Here is a 20799-nt window from a genome sequence, read left to right on the forward strand (position 1 = left end):
TTCCAGTTCCTGCCAATATCCAGCAATTTCGCACAGCCATTGAAGAGGAGTGGACCAACATTTCACAGGCCACAATCAACAACCTGATCAACTCTATGCGAAGGAGATGTGTTGCACTGCGTGAGGCAAATGGTGGTCACACCAGATACTGACTGGTTTTTGGACCCCCCCCGGACCCCCCAATACAGTAAAACTTGACATTTTAGAGTGGCTTTTTATTGTGGCCAGCCTAAGGCACACCTGTGCAATAATCATGCTGTCTAATCAGCATCTTGATATGCCACACCTGTGAGGTGGATGGATTATCTCGGCAAAGGAGAAGTGCTCACTAACACAGATTTAGACAGATTTGTGAACAATATTTGAGAGAAATAGGCCTTTTGTGTACATAGAAAAAGTCTTAGATCTTTGAGTTCAGCTCATGAAAAATGGGGGCAAAAACAAAAGTGTTGCGTTTATAATTTTCTTCAGTGTATATTTTAGTTATATATATATGTATATATATATATATATATATGTGTGTGTGTACATATATGTGTGTGTGTGTGTGTGTGTGTGTGTATATATATATATATATATTTAAAATAAAGCATTACGGTAGGAATATAGAAAGCTAGGTTGAAGTGTTACTTTGTAAACATACTATAATGGGAAGAATACATAAACAAAAACTATTACAATAATGAAATTATTAATAATAAAAATATAATGAAACAGGAAGAACCGACTATAATAATAATAATAATTTATAATGGTTATTAACACAACAAAAGCTATTATTATTAACAATAATAAACATATTGATAATCAGAATTCTAATTCTAATAATAATAAGGAAAAATAAATAATAATAACGATAATTATTATTATTCTTACTATTTTCTACATGATGATGATTATTATACATTATTACACATAATTAAATAGTAGGAAAAATTGATGACAACAATACTTATTACTACTATAAATATTATTAACAATAACACACAACAACATTTAACAACAAAAACAACTATTATTATTATGATTACCATTATTATTATTATTATTATTATTAGGATGTCTGGGTTTAACCAGCCCACCAAAATATGCCCAATAATCTGAATATGAACTAAAGTAGTCTAGCAGCAATGCTCATATCAAACAAATTACATTTGTTTAAAATTCTGTGTTGCACACACAATGAACTCAACAGCAAACATGCAGAGATTACAGAAGCAATGTTTACTGACGAGCATTCAGCAAATGGTTTCACATGAGCGCTTTCCAAAAAGCAGATGACAGTAGTAGTACCCACTGGGGTAGAAATGTCGCCATGCTGGGGTAAAAGAGCAAGATGGATCCTCTGATAACCTCAGTAAGACTTTGATGTATCTCAGCTCTCGAACACGGGGGAACAAACCGAACAAAACGACAATTCACATGCTTGAACAAGCCGCGGTTAATCTGGTTAAGGCCTGCATTCATGTGCAATTAGTTTCAGCGCTCCATATCGCAAGGAAGCATTAATATCCACGCCTGTAGCACTGCTCAATTTGGTCATTTAACAGTCAAATCTTTGGAATTGTAATTTGGCCCTCAAGCTGTTCCTGAAGGCAGAGTACATGTGCATGTGTCTGTGTGTGAGCGAGTGTATGTGTGTGTGTTTGAGCGTGCAATATACATCACTTTGTGAGTCACATCATTCGAGGCTCTGTCTATTCACAGAGCTTGTGTATTTGCATGTTACAATTTCCACGTTCCACTTCTTAATCTGTGACCATTCATTCTAAAATCAACATGAAGCCACAATTGACTTTTCACTTTCTTAAACCACATCCCTGGTTTTATTGTGAGCTATTCATTGGTGCATGTTATTACAAAGAAAAAAAAATTACAGATAGATAACTTTGGAATCTTTTATCAAAACGTAATAACTTGCTCTTCCTCTAACATGACTTTCCTTACTCGTTGAATATCTAGTTTACTCGGAAATGCAATTACAGTAGTAAAATGGGTTGCAACAACAATTCACATGTACAGTACGTTAAAGTTTTCTGTGCCCTATAATTTATGTTTTTCACAATTACTTTTATTAAATTTTTTTAAATAAACTACAGTACATGAAGAGGAGTGATTTTAAAAAACGTAGATGCTTTTGTTGTGGTCATGTTAAAGGGGTCATATGATGTTGCTAAAAAGAACATTATTTTGTGTATATATTTGGTGTAATGAAATGTGTTTATGCGGTTTAAGGTTCAAAAAACACACTATTTTCCACATACTGCACATTATTGTTTCTCCTCTATGCCCCGCCTTTCTGAAATGCATCGATTTTTACAAATCTCATCGGTCTGAAAAGCGAGGTGTGCTGTGATTGGTCAGCTATCCAGTGCGTTGTGATTGGCCGAATACCTCAAGCGTGTGACGGAAATGTTACGCCCCTCATCTTTTTTAATAAATCTGCAAAAATGTCAACAATTCTGTGTTTTTCTGTCAATATGGGGTGCTGTGTGTACATTAATGAGGACAAAAAATTAACTTAAATGATTTTAGCAAATGGCTGCAATATAACAAAGAGTGAAAAATTGAAGGGGGTCTGAATACTTTCCGTACCCACTGTATATTACTGTGATTATATATATTACTGTGCATTAGAAGCATCTTTTAAAACATTAAACGACCGCAAACTTAAAGTGTATGTGTATATAAATATATATATAATGCATTAAAAATATTTAATGCAATTAACGCAGGGGCGGGGCTAGGTTTGGCCACCCCACTCACAACTGCTAAAGATTTGCGTTTATTTGAGATTAATCGTGATTAATTTCAGAAAAAATGTGTGAATAATTAGTTCTTTTTTTTTAATCGATTGACGGCATTAATATATACACACACACACGTACACGTACACACACACACACACACACACACACACAGACACACACACCTGAATATCTATCAGCTTGTGCAATTCATTCATTAGAAACATCTTTTAAAACATTAAAAACTTTTTTGACAGTAGTGTGTATATAAATATATATATATACACACACACACACACACACACACTTCTGAATGTCTATCAGCTTGTGCAATTCATTCATCAAAATCAACATCTGGCATCTTGAGTGTTTCTTGCTACTTTTACCAGGCACTCTTAAGAGCATCTAAATGTCGGCTGATTTGTGACTTGTTGTAGATCCTTGAACATTTTGGTACAATTGTTTTTGCCTGACCTAGTTTAACCTAAATCTGTGCATTTGTGTTTGTATGACGGTGTGAAAGGTGGTAGGAGCATTTACAAACATTACAAAATGTGAAGGAGATGTGGCTGCACAGCTTTGTCATACTCTGAAGAGGTTTCTGTGATGATACTGCAGCACTGTGAGAGCAGAGTTTGGACAGAAGCCAGTGTGAACTCAAGCGATCATGCTGTAGTGACAAGCGCTATCTAACCGCAGATCACTGCTCCTGTTACGCGCTCTGCTTCTCTACCTTTGCCCACATGTACACCTGAGGTGACTAACACGCACACAACACTGACACTACCTCAAAAGTCAATCTTTTACTGAGAACAGGCACCTGTTATATTACATACAGGATGTGCAGAGGGAATAACTCGGGCTGTCTTATGCATAAAGCATAAGCTCCTCTCTAATATCCACCCACCGCAGCGTTCCTCTCTAAATCTCTGCGAGGCCAGGGCACAAGTGAGAGCCAAACCTTTCATACACACATAACAAAGCATAATCCAAGACCAGGGCCCCCGATCAAATCATCCTTTGTTTATGCATCAACACGACAAGGTGCTATTGAAAAAGGGTTTTCTTCGTCTGGCTGAATGCTCTTCAGATCAGGACTGAAACTGAGGAAACAATACCCTCTAAGAGAGCCAATTCCCTGTATGAATACTTTAATAATATAAACCACAGATTTCATTTCCTGAATCAGGCCAACCTGAGCTCTGCCATTTATTCTCCATGAGCAGGATCGCACGGTTCTGATCGCTATCACTTTCAGATAAGTCAAAAGGGGAGAAAATGGAAAGCGTTTCTGGCTTCTACCTGGTTGATGCTTTGCAAAGCAGTTAAATTTGGCTTCCCTGATACAGTACATGCAGTACAACAACTGATAATAATTAATAAATAATACTCAAAAGTGACAGTAAAGACATTTATAATGTTACAAAAAATTCTAGTTCAAAGCACTTTTGAACTTTTTATGCATCAAAGGATCCTGAAAAAATATATCGTGGTTTTCCCCCCAAAAAACAACAAAAAAAAAACATTTAGCAGCATAATTGCTTTAAATAATAAGAATAAAAATAATAAGGATAATAAGAAATAGTTTTTAATCATCAAATCAGCATATTAGAATGATTTCTGAAGGACCATGTGACCCTGAATAAGTAGTAATAGCTGCTGAAAATTCAGCTTTGCATCACAGAAGTAAATTACATTTATTAAATATACTAAAAAAGAACACAGCTACTTTAAACTGTAATAATATTTCACAAAATTACTGTTTTTACTGCCTTGATAAACATGAGAGACGTCTTTTACAAACAATAAAAATATCTTACCAACTACAAACTTTTAAAAAGTAGTTTATGTGTTAATGCCAGTAATTACTGCGGATGGTAAAACTTGTTAAAAAAAGGTAAAAATGATGGCTTTGGTTTGAGTCTTTTTTGAAAAGTGCATCCATCTGCTCTGCTCTGACGGTGACTGCTATGCTTTGTATGAAGCGGTTTATCAATTATAGATTGTTTCTAAACCACAAACAGTGCACTGTGATGCTTTTAAGTTGTAAAAATGATTCAATTGGGGCAAATGCAACATTTAAATTTTTTATCGACATCTCTTTTGTTTCTTTGAATCCGCCATACTTCATGCTGACTGAGAGCAGGCTATCGTTCATACTGCTCACTAAGCAAACGTGTAATTGAGCAGACAGCCCCATTCCCCTCTTCTGTCTAAGTCTTCTCTCTGTCATCTGCAAATCTCCTATGCCAGGTTAAGGAGGCTGAGAAGAGAAGAAATAAGTTTATATTTGTGAAATAGGATGTGCACATTATGCCTAAAAAGAAGTGTGACAAAATCATAAGACAATGCATAAGAGGTAAGAAAATGTATCTAAATGGATTTGCAGGTTTCTTCAAAAATATATATTATATTATATTATTACATTAAGCTAGTGTTGTTATTGTTAACTAAAAACTAAAACTATTACAAATTGATTTAGTTAAATTAAATAAAGTTACAGTAAAGTAAAATATAAATATTAGATGAAAAACTTAAACCTAAGCAAAAATTTGAAATGTTTCATTAGCAAATACAGTTTAAGTTGAAGTACTAATACTAAAACTAAATAAAGTGTAAATTTAAATATTTAAAAAATAATAATAAAAAAGACAAAAACACAGAACACAAATACTAAAACTTATGATGAACATAATGAAAATCATAACTAATTTAAAATATAAATAGCTACTATAATATTATATATAATACTAATGCTTTAAACTAGGGTAAATGATTAAAGAGATGAATTACATAAGAAATTCAATAAGCAAATATTCCAAATTAATAAACAGATACTGTTTGGCCAGGTTTGACAGAGGTGGTTACAGATATCATTGGTTTATTTGATCACAAAAGCAATCAATCACTGTAACACAGCAGATCTCATCTTTATTCCCCTATATAAAATTATACACCTCCAGAGACAGAGTGTGCCAACAGTAAAAATAAATCCAATAAAAGCCACATGAAATTCAACACGGGCACCCACACCTGTGCTTAAAAGATCTCTGACACCATTTTGAGGCATTCTCAGGAGAGTCCTTGTTTTGTCCCTGGGAGCAAAAAGCAGAGGGTGAGACTGATTTTGCTGCTTTGAAGATTGATGTTGGTGTTCAGGACGCCTCTGAAAAGCAGACAAGACCTTCGGGCTAATCTAGCCTTAGATGATAAAGACGCTCACCTGCTCGGAGCTGATAGCATGGCACTGCTAGCCAACACTGTAAAGAGCAGCCACTTCTATAAGTAGCAATATTGAGACTTTAACATCCTCATTTCAGCTCTTTTACGACCTTATATAACCTTGAGTCAAAGTTTTCGCAAATGTGTACAGTGGCGCTCAGAGCTTTTACAAGTTCCTACAGATGTTGAATAGAAATATTACAGGGTCAATATGTGGGTTGGCTTATATGTCTTTTCATGATAGAAACATTGGAGAGAGATTTGCATTTTCATGAAACTTTCATCATTAAACTGAACTTTAACTGAATAATAATGAAATTTAATGTCATGATGTTAGGCTATTGTCACAAAGCAAGGCCAGACACAACAGGTAAGTGCAAATCAGGATGGTTTATTGACTGGGTAAGGGGATGACTGGAATAGGTGAGTTAAAGGCAGGTGAGTGACAACACAGTGAATGGTTCCAGGGTGCTTATCTGAGTTCTGAGTTATCTGATGGTGAGGATCGGATGCCGGTTACGTTGGAGATCGTGGAACATATTCTGGATGGTGACTGAAGTGACTGTGATGAATCCCTGACAGCTATAGGCGAATTCATGCAATATGAAATGATATTTACACTGTGTAACAGGCCAGATAAAGCCTGGCCTCAAAGATAATCAGTGTCAAAGATCATCTCGCTGTTTGCCATTATGAAAAAAAAAAAAAAACTCAAATTTTCATTAAATAAAATCAATCATCATAAATTTATCACAACCTCTAATTATTTAATATTGAAAATAATTAAAATAAATAAGCAAATAAAACCCCTAAATATATGCTAATCACTGTCTGAAGTAAATGGGACTATCTTGTTCAAAATAATTAATTCCTTTAACAGGGAATTATACTAATTTCCATAATGTGCCAGAAAGGTCAAATAAACACACCCACTTCAAGCCTCAAAACAACCTGGAATTTCATAAATTAGCATCAATTCATTGTACTCTATGCAATAGGGGTTTGGCCGATCGCCGTGGAATAAGCCACCGTCAAATTATAAAATTAGCCAACATCTGGCTGACAGGGACGCAGTGTGTTTACAACTGAACAGGCGACAAGAAGGCAGTTGGGAATTATCCTCATTTGGTGGTGGTGGTGGTGGTAGAAGGGGGGCTGCCTTTGTAGCGCTCCAGATTCATCTAGAAAATACATGTTTAATATGACCAGGCTATGTATATTTAACAATCACATCACTTGGTGTTCAGTATTTCCATGTTTGTCAAGGCCATTGACAGCTTGTATTAACCAATGCATGAAATACAGAGTAAAAAAACATGAAAAAGTGAAATATGCAGGGTCTTTTTTTCTTTATTTATACATTTATGGCAAGACAACAGCAAAACTTAATGAGGTTAGTTGTCAAAATATGGCTAAATCCCTGTCTGCTGGGGGGAGACCCTATTAGGAGATTCATAGACATCTGTATAAGACGTCTTGTGCATCATCATTAGAATTTCAAAGTGGTTTTGATTGTTTGATCTCATATCCAGAAATTATTGTTGGGAGAGTCATTATCATAAACCCAGTTCTAAATTTGTTTTCCACACTCTCGGTTATGATCCATAATTAACTATACTGGCAAGATTACATTATTTCTCCCTTTTTGAATGAGGGATCCGCATGGAATTTCTCCCACTGGGAATTTTATGGATTTTAAATGTCAATGCAAAAAAGTTTTTTTTAGGTTGAGTGGCTGTTTTTAGGATTCGCTAGACACAACATATTTCATATATTACTTTCATTTGTGTGCTAAAAGACTGAGACTGATCCCCCTGATCGCAGCTGCAAAGAAATTATATTACATTTGGTGGAATGAAATGAAAATACCCCCCCTTCCTCAATGTTCTGCACTTTAGAAAGAAGGAGGGACAAAATAATGAATTAGGCCCATTTGAGGATATTGACTGATTCCCTGAGTGCTCACGGCGCCGTCCGTCCGTAATCTATCTCAGAAATAATCATTCATGCTCTAAATACATCAGAAAGAAGGGATCATAAAAAATACACCATTCAGCTCCATTGATTTGCATTGTTAATTTCCCACTTGATGGCTTCAGAGAGAGAGTGTGATGAAGGGGCCGCTATGGCGGGTTTAAAGTATCCAACACGGCAAATCACAAGATAGCCGGTGTCAGCAATGAGGCTTGACAATGAGGCAACACAATTAAGCAGCAGTGAGGAGCGGAGTGATGCAGCTCTCCATAAAACTTCTGAGAGATCACAACTTATCAGCCTCCACATAACCATAAAAGCACAGCAGAGATAAAGCCCTCGCTACGAGATCTTTATCAGATGCCACAGCCAGCTAAAAGCAACTTGGCTGTTTATGGATGTGACTGGTGCGGTGTGGGATAGATCCTGCTGGATCTGACATCATCACGGCCTGACACCTGAGCTCTGTTGTGTCGGGCGGAATGTGAAAAACGACGTGTGAAGAAGAAAGAGGTTCAGTGGAACTACAGCAGCAACAGCAGGGCCTGGCCGATATGGGACAGACATCATAAATAATGTAGACACATCAGCTAACTAAGATCTGTGTGTGTCTCAATATGGTGGTGTTTGCTAACTAGGGATGCAACAAGGTCTAGTATCACATGGAACAATACACAATGCGCACACAAACAAACATGTACAGCTTCCATTTTAAAATATTTAACATTACAGTTGCTTTAATATCAGTGCAGGGATGGGTATTTGGCCAATTTTTGGAGTACAGACAAGGGCTGTGATGCAATAGTGTTACTAAACACCGCCTCCGCAGAAGATCAACATCTACATTCTACATCGCTGCCTGTTTAGCCCCGCCCACCAATTCACGCATGTTGTGTTTACAAGAGAGGTGAATGCAGGTCTATGCAGAAATCAAACATTAAAGATGGCTCCGAAGACAAAAAGACACTCCGCAGTAGAGGTCTGCTACCCGACACGAGCCCGACGGGTCCCGAAATACTTTTGGGTTGCGGGTCGGGTTCGGGTTAATGTTTAATGAATAGCTTTGGGTTCGGGTCAGGCTCGGGTTTATAGCTAAACTAAAACTATATGCAGTAGGCTACGCTGCTTTCATAGATGCACACGCACACACCTACTGCACACGACAACACAGCACGGAAACTTTTATTAGTAAAATAGCTTCGACAGGCTACTGACTATGTTATATTTCTCTGCAATGAGGGGGTAAAATCGCTGTTTTTGAAGTAACTAGGCTATGCCTTTATCGTTTTGTCGTATACAACCATTCAAAAACTCGGCAGAATTTATGTGACCGCTGCACCTGATGTTCATAAACTTTCATAACTGGTAAATGTTTTTTTTTCTTTTGCCTTGTGAACTGGCCGAGCCTTAATGATTCTGTTTCTTTACATGTATTTGTTTACTGACCGTTGCATGCAATCGTGAAATACAGCAATTTTTTTAATTGGCTATTCGTTGTGGGGGAAAAAAAAAGATTTTGGGTTCGAGTCGGGTCTGGGCTCTAAATTTAACTGTGCCGCTCGGGTCGGGTCAGACGATCTCGGGTTCGGGCTTCAGTTTAAAGCCCGTGCAGACCTCTACTGCACAGTGCCAAGCTGTGGAAAAACAGTCAGAGCAGTGAATGAACCTTATTTTTAATGAAGTTTCAGTGTTGCTAACTTGGTCCTTTGTTCACTTCATTTTACTACGGATTTGTTTACAAACGAGGCACAATTTTATGCTGGATTTTCAAAAAGATTGAAAATAAAAGAGGCTGCTGTGCAGGCTATTTTGGATCTGACAGTAATGTCGCAACACTCAAGTGAGAGTAACTGTTTTTATTACATCAGTTTTGCTTTGTCTGTTAAACAGATAATTTGATATGAGTATTTGTGCGTTTTTAACCGAAATCACAGCAGCGTCCATCTGTGAAGGACATAGGCTGTCAAACATACACAAGTGTTACTTTCGAGTCTACAATCCGCCATTCCTATTCAAACAGAGCATTCTGATGAGGGGGGTTAAAACAGTACAGAATAGGGATGGGCAATATGGGCAAAAATTCATATCTCTATTTTTTGGCCGATTTGCTATATACGAAATATCTCTGTATTTTTGTTTTTGTAATATTTAATATACATTTCACATACCACCCAATGTTGTCCAATGAAACAATACATATTAAAGGCTCTGAAAACAAATGAAGTGAATGTAACCATGTAAGCCTATATGATGTGCAAAAAAAGGGTTAACATTATAACATTGCAATCTAAAAACAAAAATAATGCTTTTAAAGCAGAAGTCAAATTTACTAAACTAAAAATGAAAATAAATAAAAACAAAAGCACAGACATGTATTAGGTTTGATTAGGCTACCCCATTACAGTCACTTTACAGTTAGTGCTATCATATAAATACACTTACTTGTAGGTTTAAAATTCTACATATGTCACATTTATTGTCCAACTACAAATATTTCAGCAAAATGTATATTTTAGTCAGAGTTATTGCGTTCATATTTCATTGAGCTCCGTCTGTTTGGCACACATGCGCGCGGCGGCACTCGTTCTAAATGAAGTCTGTGAAGTTTAGCGGAGAATCGCAAAGCAGAAGGCGCATGCATTTCTGACAGCAAAATGGAAATATTTCCATGACTTTCTAACATTTACAGATGGATAATATAACTGTGAAATGTAAGTTATGCATTAAGGAAAACAGCACATCTCAAACACATTAAAGAGAGCATCTCTGTCAGCGGCACACGCAGCCTTTCTGTCAGAGCCGCTTTAAACTGAAACTATAAACTATCTTATGAGTTTTTTTTAAAGCCCTGAATATAAAGCTTGTCACATGTTTAGAACAAACTGGATTATGCACTTTCTCCGCAGCAGTTCAGTCTGTGTCCTCCGTTATATTTTTCAGATGCGCTCGTATCAAACTACTGTATATCGATATAAACGGTATTGCTTCATACCATATTGCTTATAAAGAATATATCAATATATCGTACAAACTCGATATACCGCCCAGCCCTAGTACAGAAAATAGACTATTACTTCTAAATTATGATGTTTTTGATGTAAAAATCTTGATAACTTTATAAGTGGACCTTAGATAACAGTACAAAATAAAAAAAAACAAAGGCAGTTCATGACCCCTTTAAAGACTGGTTCCCTTTCAATTCATGAGCTGTAATTTTAATTTAATTGGCCACACCCACAAGAAGTTGAACTGGAATTTACTAAATTACAATTCAAAGTGAATCAGGCATTCTGGGAAATAATGAGTAATGAATTCCAAAGTTGATACATTTGTTATATATAAAAAATAGTACAAACCTATATAGGTGATATTTCAAACAATTCAATTTTTTTTTTCTTTTCTGCCTGTAAAGCATATAAAACCTTCAAATGTCAAAACGTTTTACTTTTACACACTTGGTCAAGACAACATTCAAACTTTTCTACTTAAAAAAAAAAACTTATTGCAATTTTATGTCAGATGTCCACGTTTGGCTCTTGCATCGCATCCCCATGTTTTTATTCAGCACCTTGCGCCATAATCGCTGCATTTTTAAAGTGCTGTCAAGTTAAAATGAGCACTTTTAAAAAGTTTTTCTCCTTCTCTCTCTCTCTAAAAAGGACATTTAAAACCCATGTGTTTTGTTCCATTCAGCTGTGCTCCATCTAGCTGTCTAAAAGGAAGAATGTGCCCTGCATGAATGTCCTGCAATCCAGCTCAGCCCACTGAGTGCTGACCTGGACTGAAAGTCACCATGAACAGTTCTGACACAAATTGCTGTCTGAAGAATCGGTCTGCAAGGTATCACCGAAAAACACAGCATAACTCATCACAAAAGTAAAAATTAGGTCCTGCTGACATGTACGTATAGCGGTTACTTGAGTTCAGCTGGTGTAAAATCTTTTAAAGTTGAAGATGTTGCATTATTTTCAAGGATCACGGCTGTCACTGCCAGTCACTACAATCAAAGTACACTGCACTTTGAATAGATTCATTATTTACTGTCGCTTTCCTATCAAATCAGATTGTGCTTTTATTTCTCTGATCAAAATGGCTTTTGGGGCGTTGAATGAAGTGCAAAGCTTGTCTTTTATTTGGCTAAAACTATTCCATTATCTAAATGCTCGTTCTACAAGTACATATTTGATGAAAAGGAAAACAGCAACTGTGACAGCCATCGTTGAAAACAGCACACATTTAACTCAGATAAACCCACACTTACGGCTCTCGACATGCTTTCAATTACAGAGGCCTCGATTATTGTATTGATTATAAAACGCTCGATGACAACTCGTTTGAAAATTCCCATTTGCATTTATGTAGCCACTAAAATGACACACAAAATAAGGAATAAAAATAGAGAGGGAAAGTGAGAGACGTGAGAGAAGGTGGCATCTGTTCGGGCTTTTAGATGGATATATCACACTAATCCATTCCTTTTACATGACCCCGTCAGGGTTAATTGGTTTGTGAAGATGGGTAATGAAGGGAAATGGCAGTGTTTATTGTAGCGCCTCTCTCATTAAAAGAAGGCAGTTCGGCTGGCATGCTGATGACATTTGCGTACCCATCAGACACTGGGAGGAACACGTTATAAAATGATCAGCTTTACCCGGTATCCTCTGATCTGAGCACAGTAACGCCGCATGATAGTGAGTTTCATAAACTATAATGAGGTTAAAGTCATAAGGTGGTTTACAAAGATCAACCATACCCAGGAGCATCATGGGAGGTCACAGATGGTAAAAGAAATAACATCCCAACTAACACAAACCTGTAAATGCAAATGCATAACACATTAAAGCTAAAGTCTTCCATTGGTCGCACAAACTGAAAGTCCCGCCCCAAACTCGCACTACTGGTTAAGCCGAAGATTTAAACATATCAGCTTCAAGCATGAAATCATGGGCAACATATAAAGAAACCGCAGGCAATGGCCAATAAAAGTATGGACACGTCAATGAACACAGGAAGTGCTATTGTGCAGATGTTACCTCTCTCCTGCGTGATGCCCAGCACGTCTGTTTGACTTTCCAAACCACAGCAGCAACCAGCAGCAGGGACAGGAAACAGCTGGAGACAAGACACATGGAAAATCAATGGATCAGTCAATCAAATAAGATTCATGAGTTTGTAATTGCAATTGTGGATAACATTCCTCTGACCTTTGAGGCTGGACTGAGGACAGCTGTTACATATTTGTATTTCAATCATACAATCAATGATAAACAAGTTCATCCAGCATGAAAGAATCAATGCCATATGTTACGTCAATCATTTACGCAATACCAAACAAACACATCTGCACCCCAACAGGTTTGATTTCCTCTCTCGCATATACACAGACTGCTCAATGGCTATTTTAAGCCATCTAGAAGATGTGTGATGTTAGAGAAAGTTGGCCTTGAGTAGGACTGGCTGCTGTAAAAGCACATATAAAAGCAGAAATCCCTCTTTATGTTTTGTCCGCAATTGACAGAATTCACTTGACAAGGTGACAAATGCATGGAGCTAAAATAAAGGGAAAAAGCATTTGGTGGTCGTACACAATCCATTTTGTTGTTGGTTTTTTCCATCGTACGTTCACGGCCTGCACCTGCTGCTGCAGTATATGATAAAGCACTGGTGAACAAGTGTCAGAATGCTTGTCTCCAATGTGGGAGGACTGAGTGTCACTACTCGGAGACAAATTGTCACCAAAAAAAAGGAACATAATCCCTTCTATTACCCATGAGTGCTTGATTCTAAATTGTGTTTATGTACTGTAATGTTCTGTGGACTGTGAGCAACACTAGTTTGTTGGTATAGCTGTAACTATTCATAATGACAAAAAATTAATAATGTAAAAAAATTAAAAAAGGAAAAAATTTCACGTTCCCTATTGTTAATATTGTTCCCAACTGCTGCTGGGACTTAATTATTTACTTTTTTTTCTTTATTTTTTTCATCACCCTGGTTATGTTAACAAAATGCCGATAGGATTCTTTTTGGCGTTTTTGCCTTTATTATGATAGGGCAGTACTCAGACAGGAAGCGAAGTGGGAGAGAGAGAGGGGGACGGGATCGGGAAAAGTCTGTGAGCCGGGACTTGAACTCGGGATGCCCGAAGCATAATGGCGCTATATGACAGCGCACTGCCCACAAGGCTATTGACTCAGACTAAAGTGCCAATAGGACTTCAACATTTGCTTTGGAATAATTGCAGAAAACAAGCTCTGTAACCAACAAAAGTTTATGATTCTCACATTTTTTTTTCATAAAGATAATCTTCACACATTTTCACAACTTTCATGAATTTTGAAGCCTAAATACAATTGCCAAAAGTAAAAAGCTAAAGTTATAAAGCTAAACAAAACTAAACTAAAATAAGATAAAATAAAATATTTATTTATATCATTAGATGCTAGTGTAAAAATACTGGTGTATATTCTGTCATGTTTATTATGTAAATTATTATTTTATTTATTTATTTTTACTAATTTAATGTCAACTTCACTTTTCACCTTTCATTCATTTAGTAGTTTAGTGATTTAGGTGCTGTAGAAATGTTTTACTCATGTTTCACTAAAATAATGCTATCCATGGTTCCCTATCTGTCGGTCACTTCGAGTTATGTCGTGACAACCTTAGGGGTCTTACTTGGGACCCCAAAATCCTCTCGGATTAAGAGAAAACACCAATGAAATTTGGCTAGTGGATTTTGCATGCTGAGCCACTCCCCGTGCATACGGGTAGAAATAGGCGACAGGTGCATCCACTCATCAGATTTTTGCTTCTAAGCCGAGTGAATGAAGGAAACTCGACATTCACCAGGCGAATTCTCTCGTGTGCTGAAAGAAGAGGCTGTTCTGGGTGACGTTACGACACGTTCAGCGGCATCCCTGTTAACTCAGCGATTCCCCTGGGTGTTTCATCTAAAAGAGCAGTTTCTGATCATGGTCGGTTCGCATCTTTTTAAAGATGCCGCTCTGGCCGTGTCTTCTTGGGTGTGGTCGTTACCTGTCTTCAACTGACGGCTACGATCGTTGTCTTCAGTGTCTGGGCATCCAGCATGCTGAGGATGTGTTCGTGGATGGTTCATTCGCTCACTGTGAGTGTATGTCCATGACAGTGCTGCGATCGCGCCTCTCTCTCCTCAAGGGGAGCGGAGGGGCACCTTCTGTCACCACCTGTCCCGGTTTCTCTGCCATGAGCAGAGGACCGCCGGCTGGTGCTTTGGGTGATCTGAGGGTTACAGTGAGAGCTTCTCCGCCGGGTCCGTCCCCACGGACCTCTCGCTCCTCCTGCAGCGACTGTCCCGTGTGGTTTCCCCGTGATTCTTCTGAGCCGTCTCGCGGCGGTCTCAGCATTTCATTCGGTGCGCTGCGGGAAGATCAGATGTCGACCACAGCATCGGGGGTTGGGATGTCATCTTCCGAGGATGAAGATTCGGCGGGGCTGCCCTCCTCGGGTGATGTCATCACTGCCGAATCGGACCCGGAACTGATGGCCATGCTTTCCCGGGCTGCCGTGAGTATCGGGCTGGAGGTGTGCACACCGCGCTGTCCCGAACCCTCACGGCTGGATGATTGGTTCCTCGGTGCAGGCCGTGGCTAGCAACCACGCCCCGCTCCAGTTCCTTTCTTCCCGGAGGTGCACAAAGAGCTGACGAAGTCATGGACCCGTCGCCGAGGATGCCGAGGACGCCGAGCTGCTCCATCCCGTGCTGAGACCACGTCGAGGCCGGCGCGTCGAGCCCCCAGCAGGAGTGCGGCGCCCCCCTTGTCACAGCCAGCCCCTAAGTCCTCCAAGAAGACGACAAAGCGGCCCTGACACGGATGGCTTGGAGAGGCGAGGTACTGCTCTTCTGCCGGAGGAGGGCTGGGTGGAGAATCCTTGGTTTTCTTTTGTTTCTGTTCCGCCGGGCCAGTGGTACCCACATTTTCAAAGAAAGAGCCGTTTCCTTTTCCTCCGGGCTGTCAGGCTCGTGGGTTGACAGTGAGCGACACACTGCCTCCTCAGTCTCGCCCACAAAGCCCCCTATCGCCAGCGGCCAAGAGATTGCGGTTCGGGGAAGTGACGCCTCCCCACGCATCTCCGGCCGGTCCCTCCCGGGACACGGGGAGTCCTGCTGTGATGAGCCAGAATGCGATGCTTTCTGGGCCAGCCAGCACGACTTCCCACCACTGCAGGCATGTCGAATGTTCCTTTGGTGCCACTCGCACGGAGCTTGGGAGCGCTGGCTCATTCGGACAGTACGACTCGGCTACGCGATTTAGTTCGCCAGGCGACCTCCCAGGTTCAGCGGTGTCCTCGAGACTTTGGTGGCAGTACGAGACACCCCTGTCCTGTGCGAGGAGATTGCTGTCCTTTTGGCGAAGGATGCAATTGAGCCTGTCCCTCCAGCCGAGATGGAGTCGGGCTTTAACAGCCCTTACTTCATCGTGCCAAAGAAAGGCGGTGGCCTTCCACCAATTCTGGGTCTGCGAGTTTTGAATCGGTCCCTTCACAAGCTCCCGTTTAAGATGCTTACGCAGAAGTGCATCATCAGATGCATCCAGCCCCAGGATTGGTTTGCAGCGGTCGACCTGAAGGACGCTTAATTTCATGTCTCGATCCTTCCTTGACAGAGGCCGTTCCTTCGGTTTGCGTTCGAGGGTCAGGCATGGCAGTACAGGGTCCTCCCCTTCAGGCTGTTCCTGTCCCCCCATGTCTTTACGAAGGTTGCAGAGGGCGTCCTTGCCCCGTTGCGGGAAGTGAGCATCAGGATCCTCAACTATCTCGACGACTGGCTCATCATGGCCCAGTCGCGAGAGCAGTTGTGCGATCACAGGAACCTGGTGCTCCGGCACCTCAATCAGTTGGGGCTTCGGGTCAACTGGGAAAAGAGCAAGCTCTCCCCTGTGCAGAGAATCTCTTTTCTCGGTGTGGAGTTAGACTCGGTAAGTAGGATGGCGCGTCTCACCACCGAGCGTGCCCAGTCAGTGCTGAACTGCCTGAGTTCATTCAGAGGCAGGACGGTGGTACCACTGAAACACTTTCAGAGGCTCCTGGGGCATATGGCATCCGCAGTCACGCCGCTTGGATTGCTTCATATGAGACCACTTCAGCACTGGTTACACTCCCGAGTCCCGAGATGGGCATGGCGCCGTGGTACACTTCGCGTGGCCATCACGTCGATGTGTTGCTGCACATTCAGCCCCTGGACGGACCTTGCCTTTCTACAGGCCGGAATGCCCTTAGAACAAGTGTCCCGGCATGTCGTTGTCACGACGGATGCCTCAAGTACGGGCTAGGGCGCCACATGCAACGGTCAGGCAGCCTCGGGCTTCTGGACACCTGTGTCCGGTAAGAGCGCTTCACATATACGTGGACCGCACCAGGAGCTCCAGAAGCTCCGAGCAGCTCTTTGTCTGCTACGGAGGTCAGCAGAAAGGGAAGGCTGTCTCCAAGCAGAGGTTGGCCCACTGGATAGTGGATGCCATCGCCTTGGTGTAACCATCCCAAGGCGAGCCGAGCCCCTAAGAGGTGAGGGCTCACTCCACCCGGAGTGTCGCTTCCTCCTATACGTTGGCGCACAGCGCCTCTCTGGCAGACATCTGTAGAGCTGCGGGCTGGGTGACACCAAACACCTTTGTGAGATTCTACAGCCTCCGCATCGAGCCGGTTTCTTCCCATGTGTTGGGTAATAGGTAATTGGCGGGAAGGACCGGCCGGTGTCACGCTTGCTGCGCCATTCCCCCTCACACGGGGATGCGAGCGCCTTTCTCTCCCAGTCGAGTTCCCTGGACGGCGAACCCTAGTTGAGCATCCTCCAGCACCACCGGCAGTCAGACTCGGTGGAGCAGTCTGACGCCAGGCCCAGTATCGGTGTTAGCTTGCACGGGTCTCCGGTCAGCTGCTGTCCTGGGCTAGGTGTCCATATGGCTTGATTCCCTGCGGGCAATACCATATGTGTATGCTTCCATGGTAAGGTTTCCCTCTCGGTGAACCTGTGTCTTCCCTTTGACAGACCATTCTGTCAGGCTGTGCTGGCAGTGGTTCCTCCCTACTCTCAGGTAGGACCGGCCTCAGAGTCCCATTCCATATGTAGTACTGCCCCAGTCCGGGGTCAGTCCATATTAGTGTCTCCACATGATATCTCCCTAAAGGTAGGATGTGGCCTTCGTAGCGCCCTTCTCCGGAAGGCTTGCTTCCCCATCGTTACTGCCAAGCTGTAAACAACAAACAGGAAAGGCGTGAAGCACCTTTCATGAAGGTCGAAATCCCTTCAAATAATGATCTTTAAAAAAGCATCATATGACCCCTTTAAGAAATGATTTTCTGTAGTAGGAACAGCGCATGGCTATCTCCAGCTGCGATGTACTCACCTATTGGTCCCTTCGGGCGCCAAGGTCAGCGAATTTGCGCTGGGGCGTTGGGAAGGTTACGACCTTTGCGTAGCACCTGTCTGACACGCTGCGGTTTGTCAACACTTGCAACGCCATAGGGTTGTGATGGGGTTCAGGTTGTGGTGACATAACTCGAAGTGAACGACAGATAGGGAACGTCTCGGTTACATACGTAACCCTCGTTCCCTGATGGAGGGAACGGAAACGTTATGTCCCCATGCCACAACCTCAAACCATCGCTGGTTGCCAGGGACAAGTTATCGGCTCCTCAGCATAAAACCTGATGAGTGGATGCACCTGTCGCCTATTTATACCCGTATGCACGGGGAGTGGCTCAGCATGCAAAATCCACTAGCCAAATTTAATTGGCGTTTTCTCTTAATCAGAGAGGATTCTGGCTCCCAAATAAGACCCCTAATGTCGTCACGACATAACGTCTCCATTCCCTCCATCAGGGAATGAGGGTTACGTACGTAACAGAGACGTCATCCCTTTCAAACTGCCTCAATTCTGATCCAAAAATTATATTAAAATCATTCAATCATTCAATTAAAATATTTCTTTGCAACACATTTTCATTTACAATTTTTCTGTAGTGATACACTTCATTCCAGCCCACAAATAAGAATAAGAACATCCATTAAATTTTGACCACTTTTTTAGCACATTTTACTGCAACTCAAGCCAATTCATTCCTATGTGACACTGTAAACCTTGTATGAGTGAGTAACAGTAACCAATGGGCATGGAGTTTAAATAAGGCTCAGTATATTGACATGAACATCAGAGCAACAGGGGGTATGTGGGGACAATGTCATCTACCCATCATCCACATTCAAACAGAGCCTTCATTCAGCCGGCATTATTACAAATACATACCATCAACTCCACAGACACATTGCCTAGAGGAAGAATGTTCAATTTCAAATTAGACAATCTGAGGCTTTGTGAGGCTTTGCAAAAATGTGGGGTGTATAATATAAGTATATGAAGTGTTATACGATCACGAAATTTGAATTTGCACCATGGGAAAAGTTGCAATTGCACGGCTTGGGGACGTCTTGGGCTCTAATATTCTTCTTCTATTCTCTTTGCATAAGCATCATATATTAAGGGGCTGAGCACATTACATCTGAAGTTGTTCAAACGCTAAAATTAGCACTGGACTAATCAGAGTGTAGCTGAGGTAATGCAAGAGCCTGAAACTGCCTTTTCAACCATTTCATCTACAATATTTCAAAACCCAATCAGCACAAGTCAGAGGTCCCTTATTAAATCTATTAATGATGAGGGCAATTAATTCTTAACAAGCTGGATAATGGTTCAAATGGGCGGAGAATGAGGCCCAATAATGCTGGAGCGCTTTCACTGAGAAAGTTATAAAAGCACATTCTTTTAAGTGCTATGACAAACGTCATGATTGCTGCCATATTGAAATCGAGGCTGTGAGAGATAGTTTGTTCAATGGGTCGCGGTGTCTTACTGCATTGTGGCCATTCAGTGGACGTTTCACCTGGGAACAGAAGCGATTTGTACCTACAGATTTGTGCTGCCGTTGGTAACACACTGATCAGACAAAACCAGACAAACTTGTTGCCGTTTGTTGGTGTCTGTCGGTACTGTGTGAATTGGCCTATAAAGTGACAACTCTGTACTTTATCTACCCCAAAGAAATACACATTACTACCTTAGAGTAGTAATATGTACCCTTTAGGTACTACAATGAACCTTGTAAATAAGGCGCAAAGTTTTTTATTTTTATTTTTTTAACTAATATATAGTTAGTAACTTAGGGCCAGATTTACTAACAGTTTGCGCCAGCACAAACCGCCTTTTGGAGTTAAAATAGTACTGTCAGGATTTACTAAAGACGTGCAGTGAAGAATTAACGCTGAAAAGGCGTGGACAGTTATTTTTACGCCTGACCTTACTGAATATGCATTTGTAGGAGTTTCCTTTTCAGACGCAAAATTTATGGGAGGAGAGTATTAAAATTAATCACGCAATACGAATTACTAATGTTTGCACTCATCAAATCACTAGTATTTGCGCCACTATTTAACGCCCCCAAAAAAGCATGTCTTAAAGCAGGCGGTAATTTGCGCTGCTCGTTCTATAATTTGCGCGTTGTCAGTAAATCACCCGCAGCTGTTTTGGAATTGCACTCTTGCGCTATTTTGCCCTGTTTAGTAAATCTGGCCCTCAGTAGTTAGTAATGATTTTCAATTCTCATACAATTTTTGCACATTTTTACAGAGACATTTTTGGTAATGTCCTGCTTTAAAAATATATTTTTTTAATTTATCAATTTAGCTAATACTTACAAATAAGTAGAAAAAAATGTTTTTATAGGAAAAAAGCAAACTTTTCATTTAGTTGAACTTGTTGAACTTTCTTTGTGCTGTCTAATATACATCAAATATTCTAATTACACACACACACACATA

At 40.7% G+C, this 20799-nt stretch overlaps 1 protein-coding gene across 1 annotated transcript in view; it reads right to left on the reverse strand.

Moving 5' to 3' along the window:
• Nucleotides 1-20799, reverse strand: part of atrnl1a (attractin-like 1a) — a 271222-nt gene that overhangs the window by 97847 nt on the left and 152576 nt on the right. Inside the window, exon 27 of the mRNA XM_016457834.1 lies at nucleotides 12977-13055. Coding sequence (XP_016313320.1) covers nucleotides 12977-13055 — 79 coding nt within the window. The remainder of the gene's footprint in view (nucleotides 1-12976; nucleotides 13056-20799) is intronic.

The sequence above is a fragment of the Sinocyclocheilus anshuiensis genome, unplaced genomic scaffold, assembly GCF_001515605.1.
Source record: "Sinocyclocheilus anshuiensis isolate Anshui unplaced genomic scaffold, SAMN03320099.WGS_v1.1 scaffold63, whole genome shotgun sequence".
NCBI lineage: Eukaryota > Metazoa > Chordata > Actinopteri > Cypriniformes > Cyprinidae > Sinocyclocheilus > Sinocyclocheilus anshuiensis.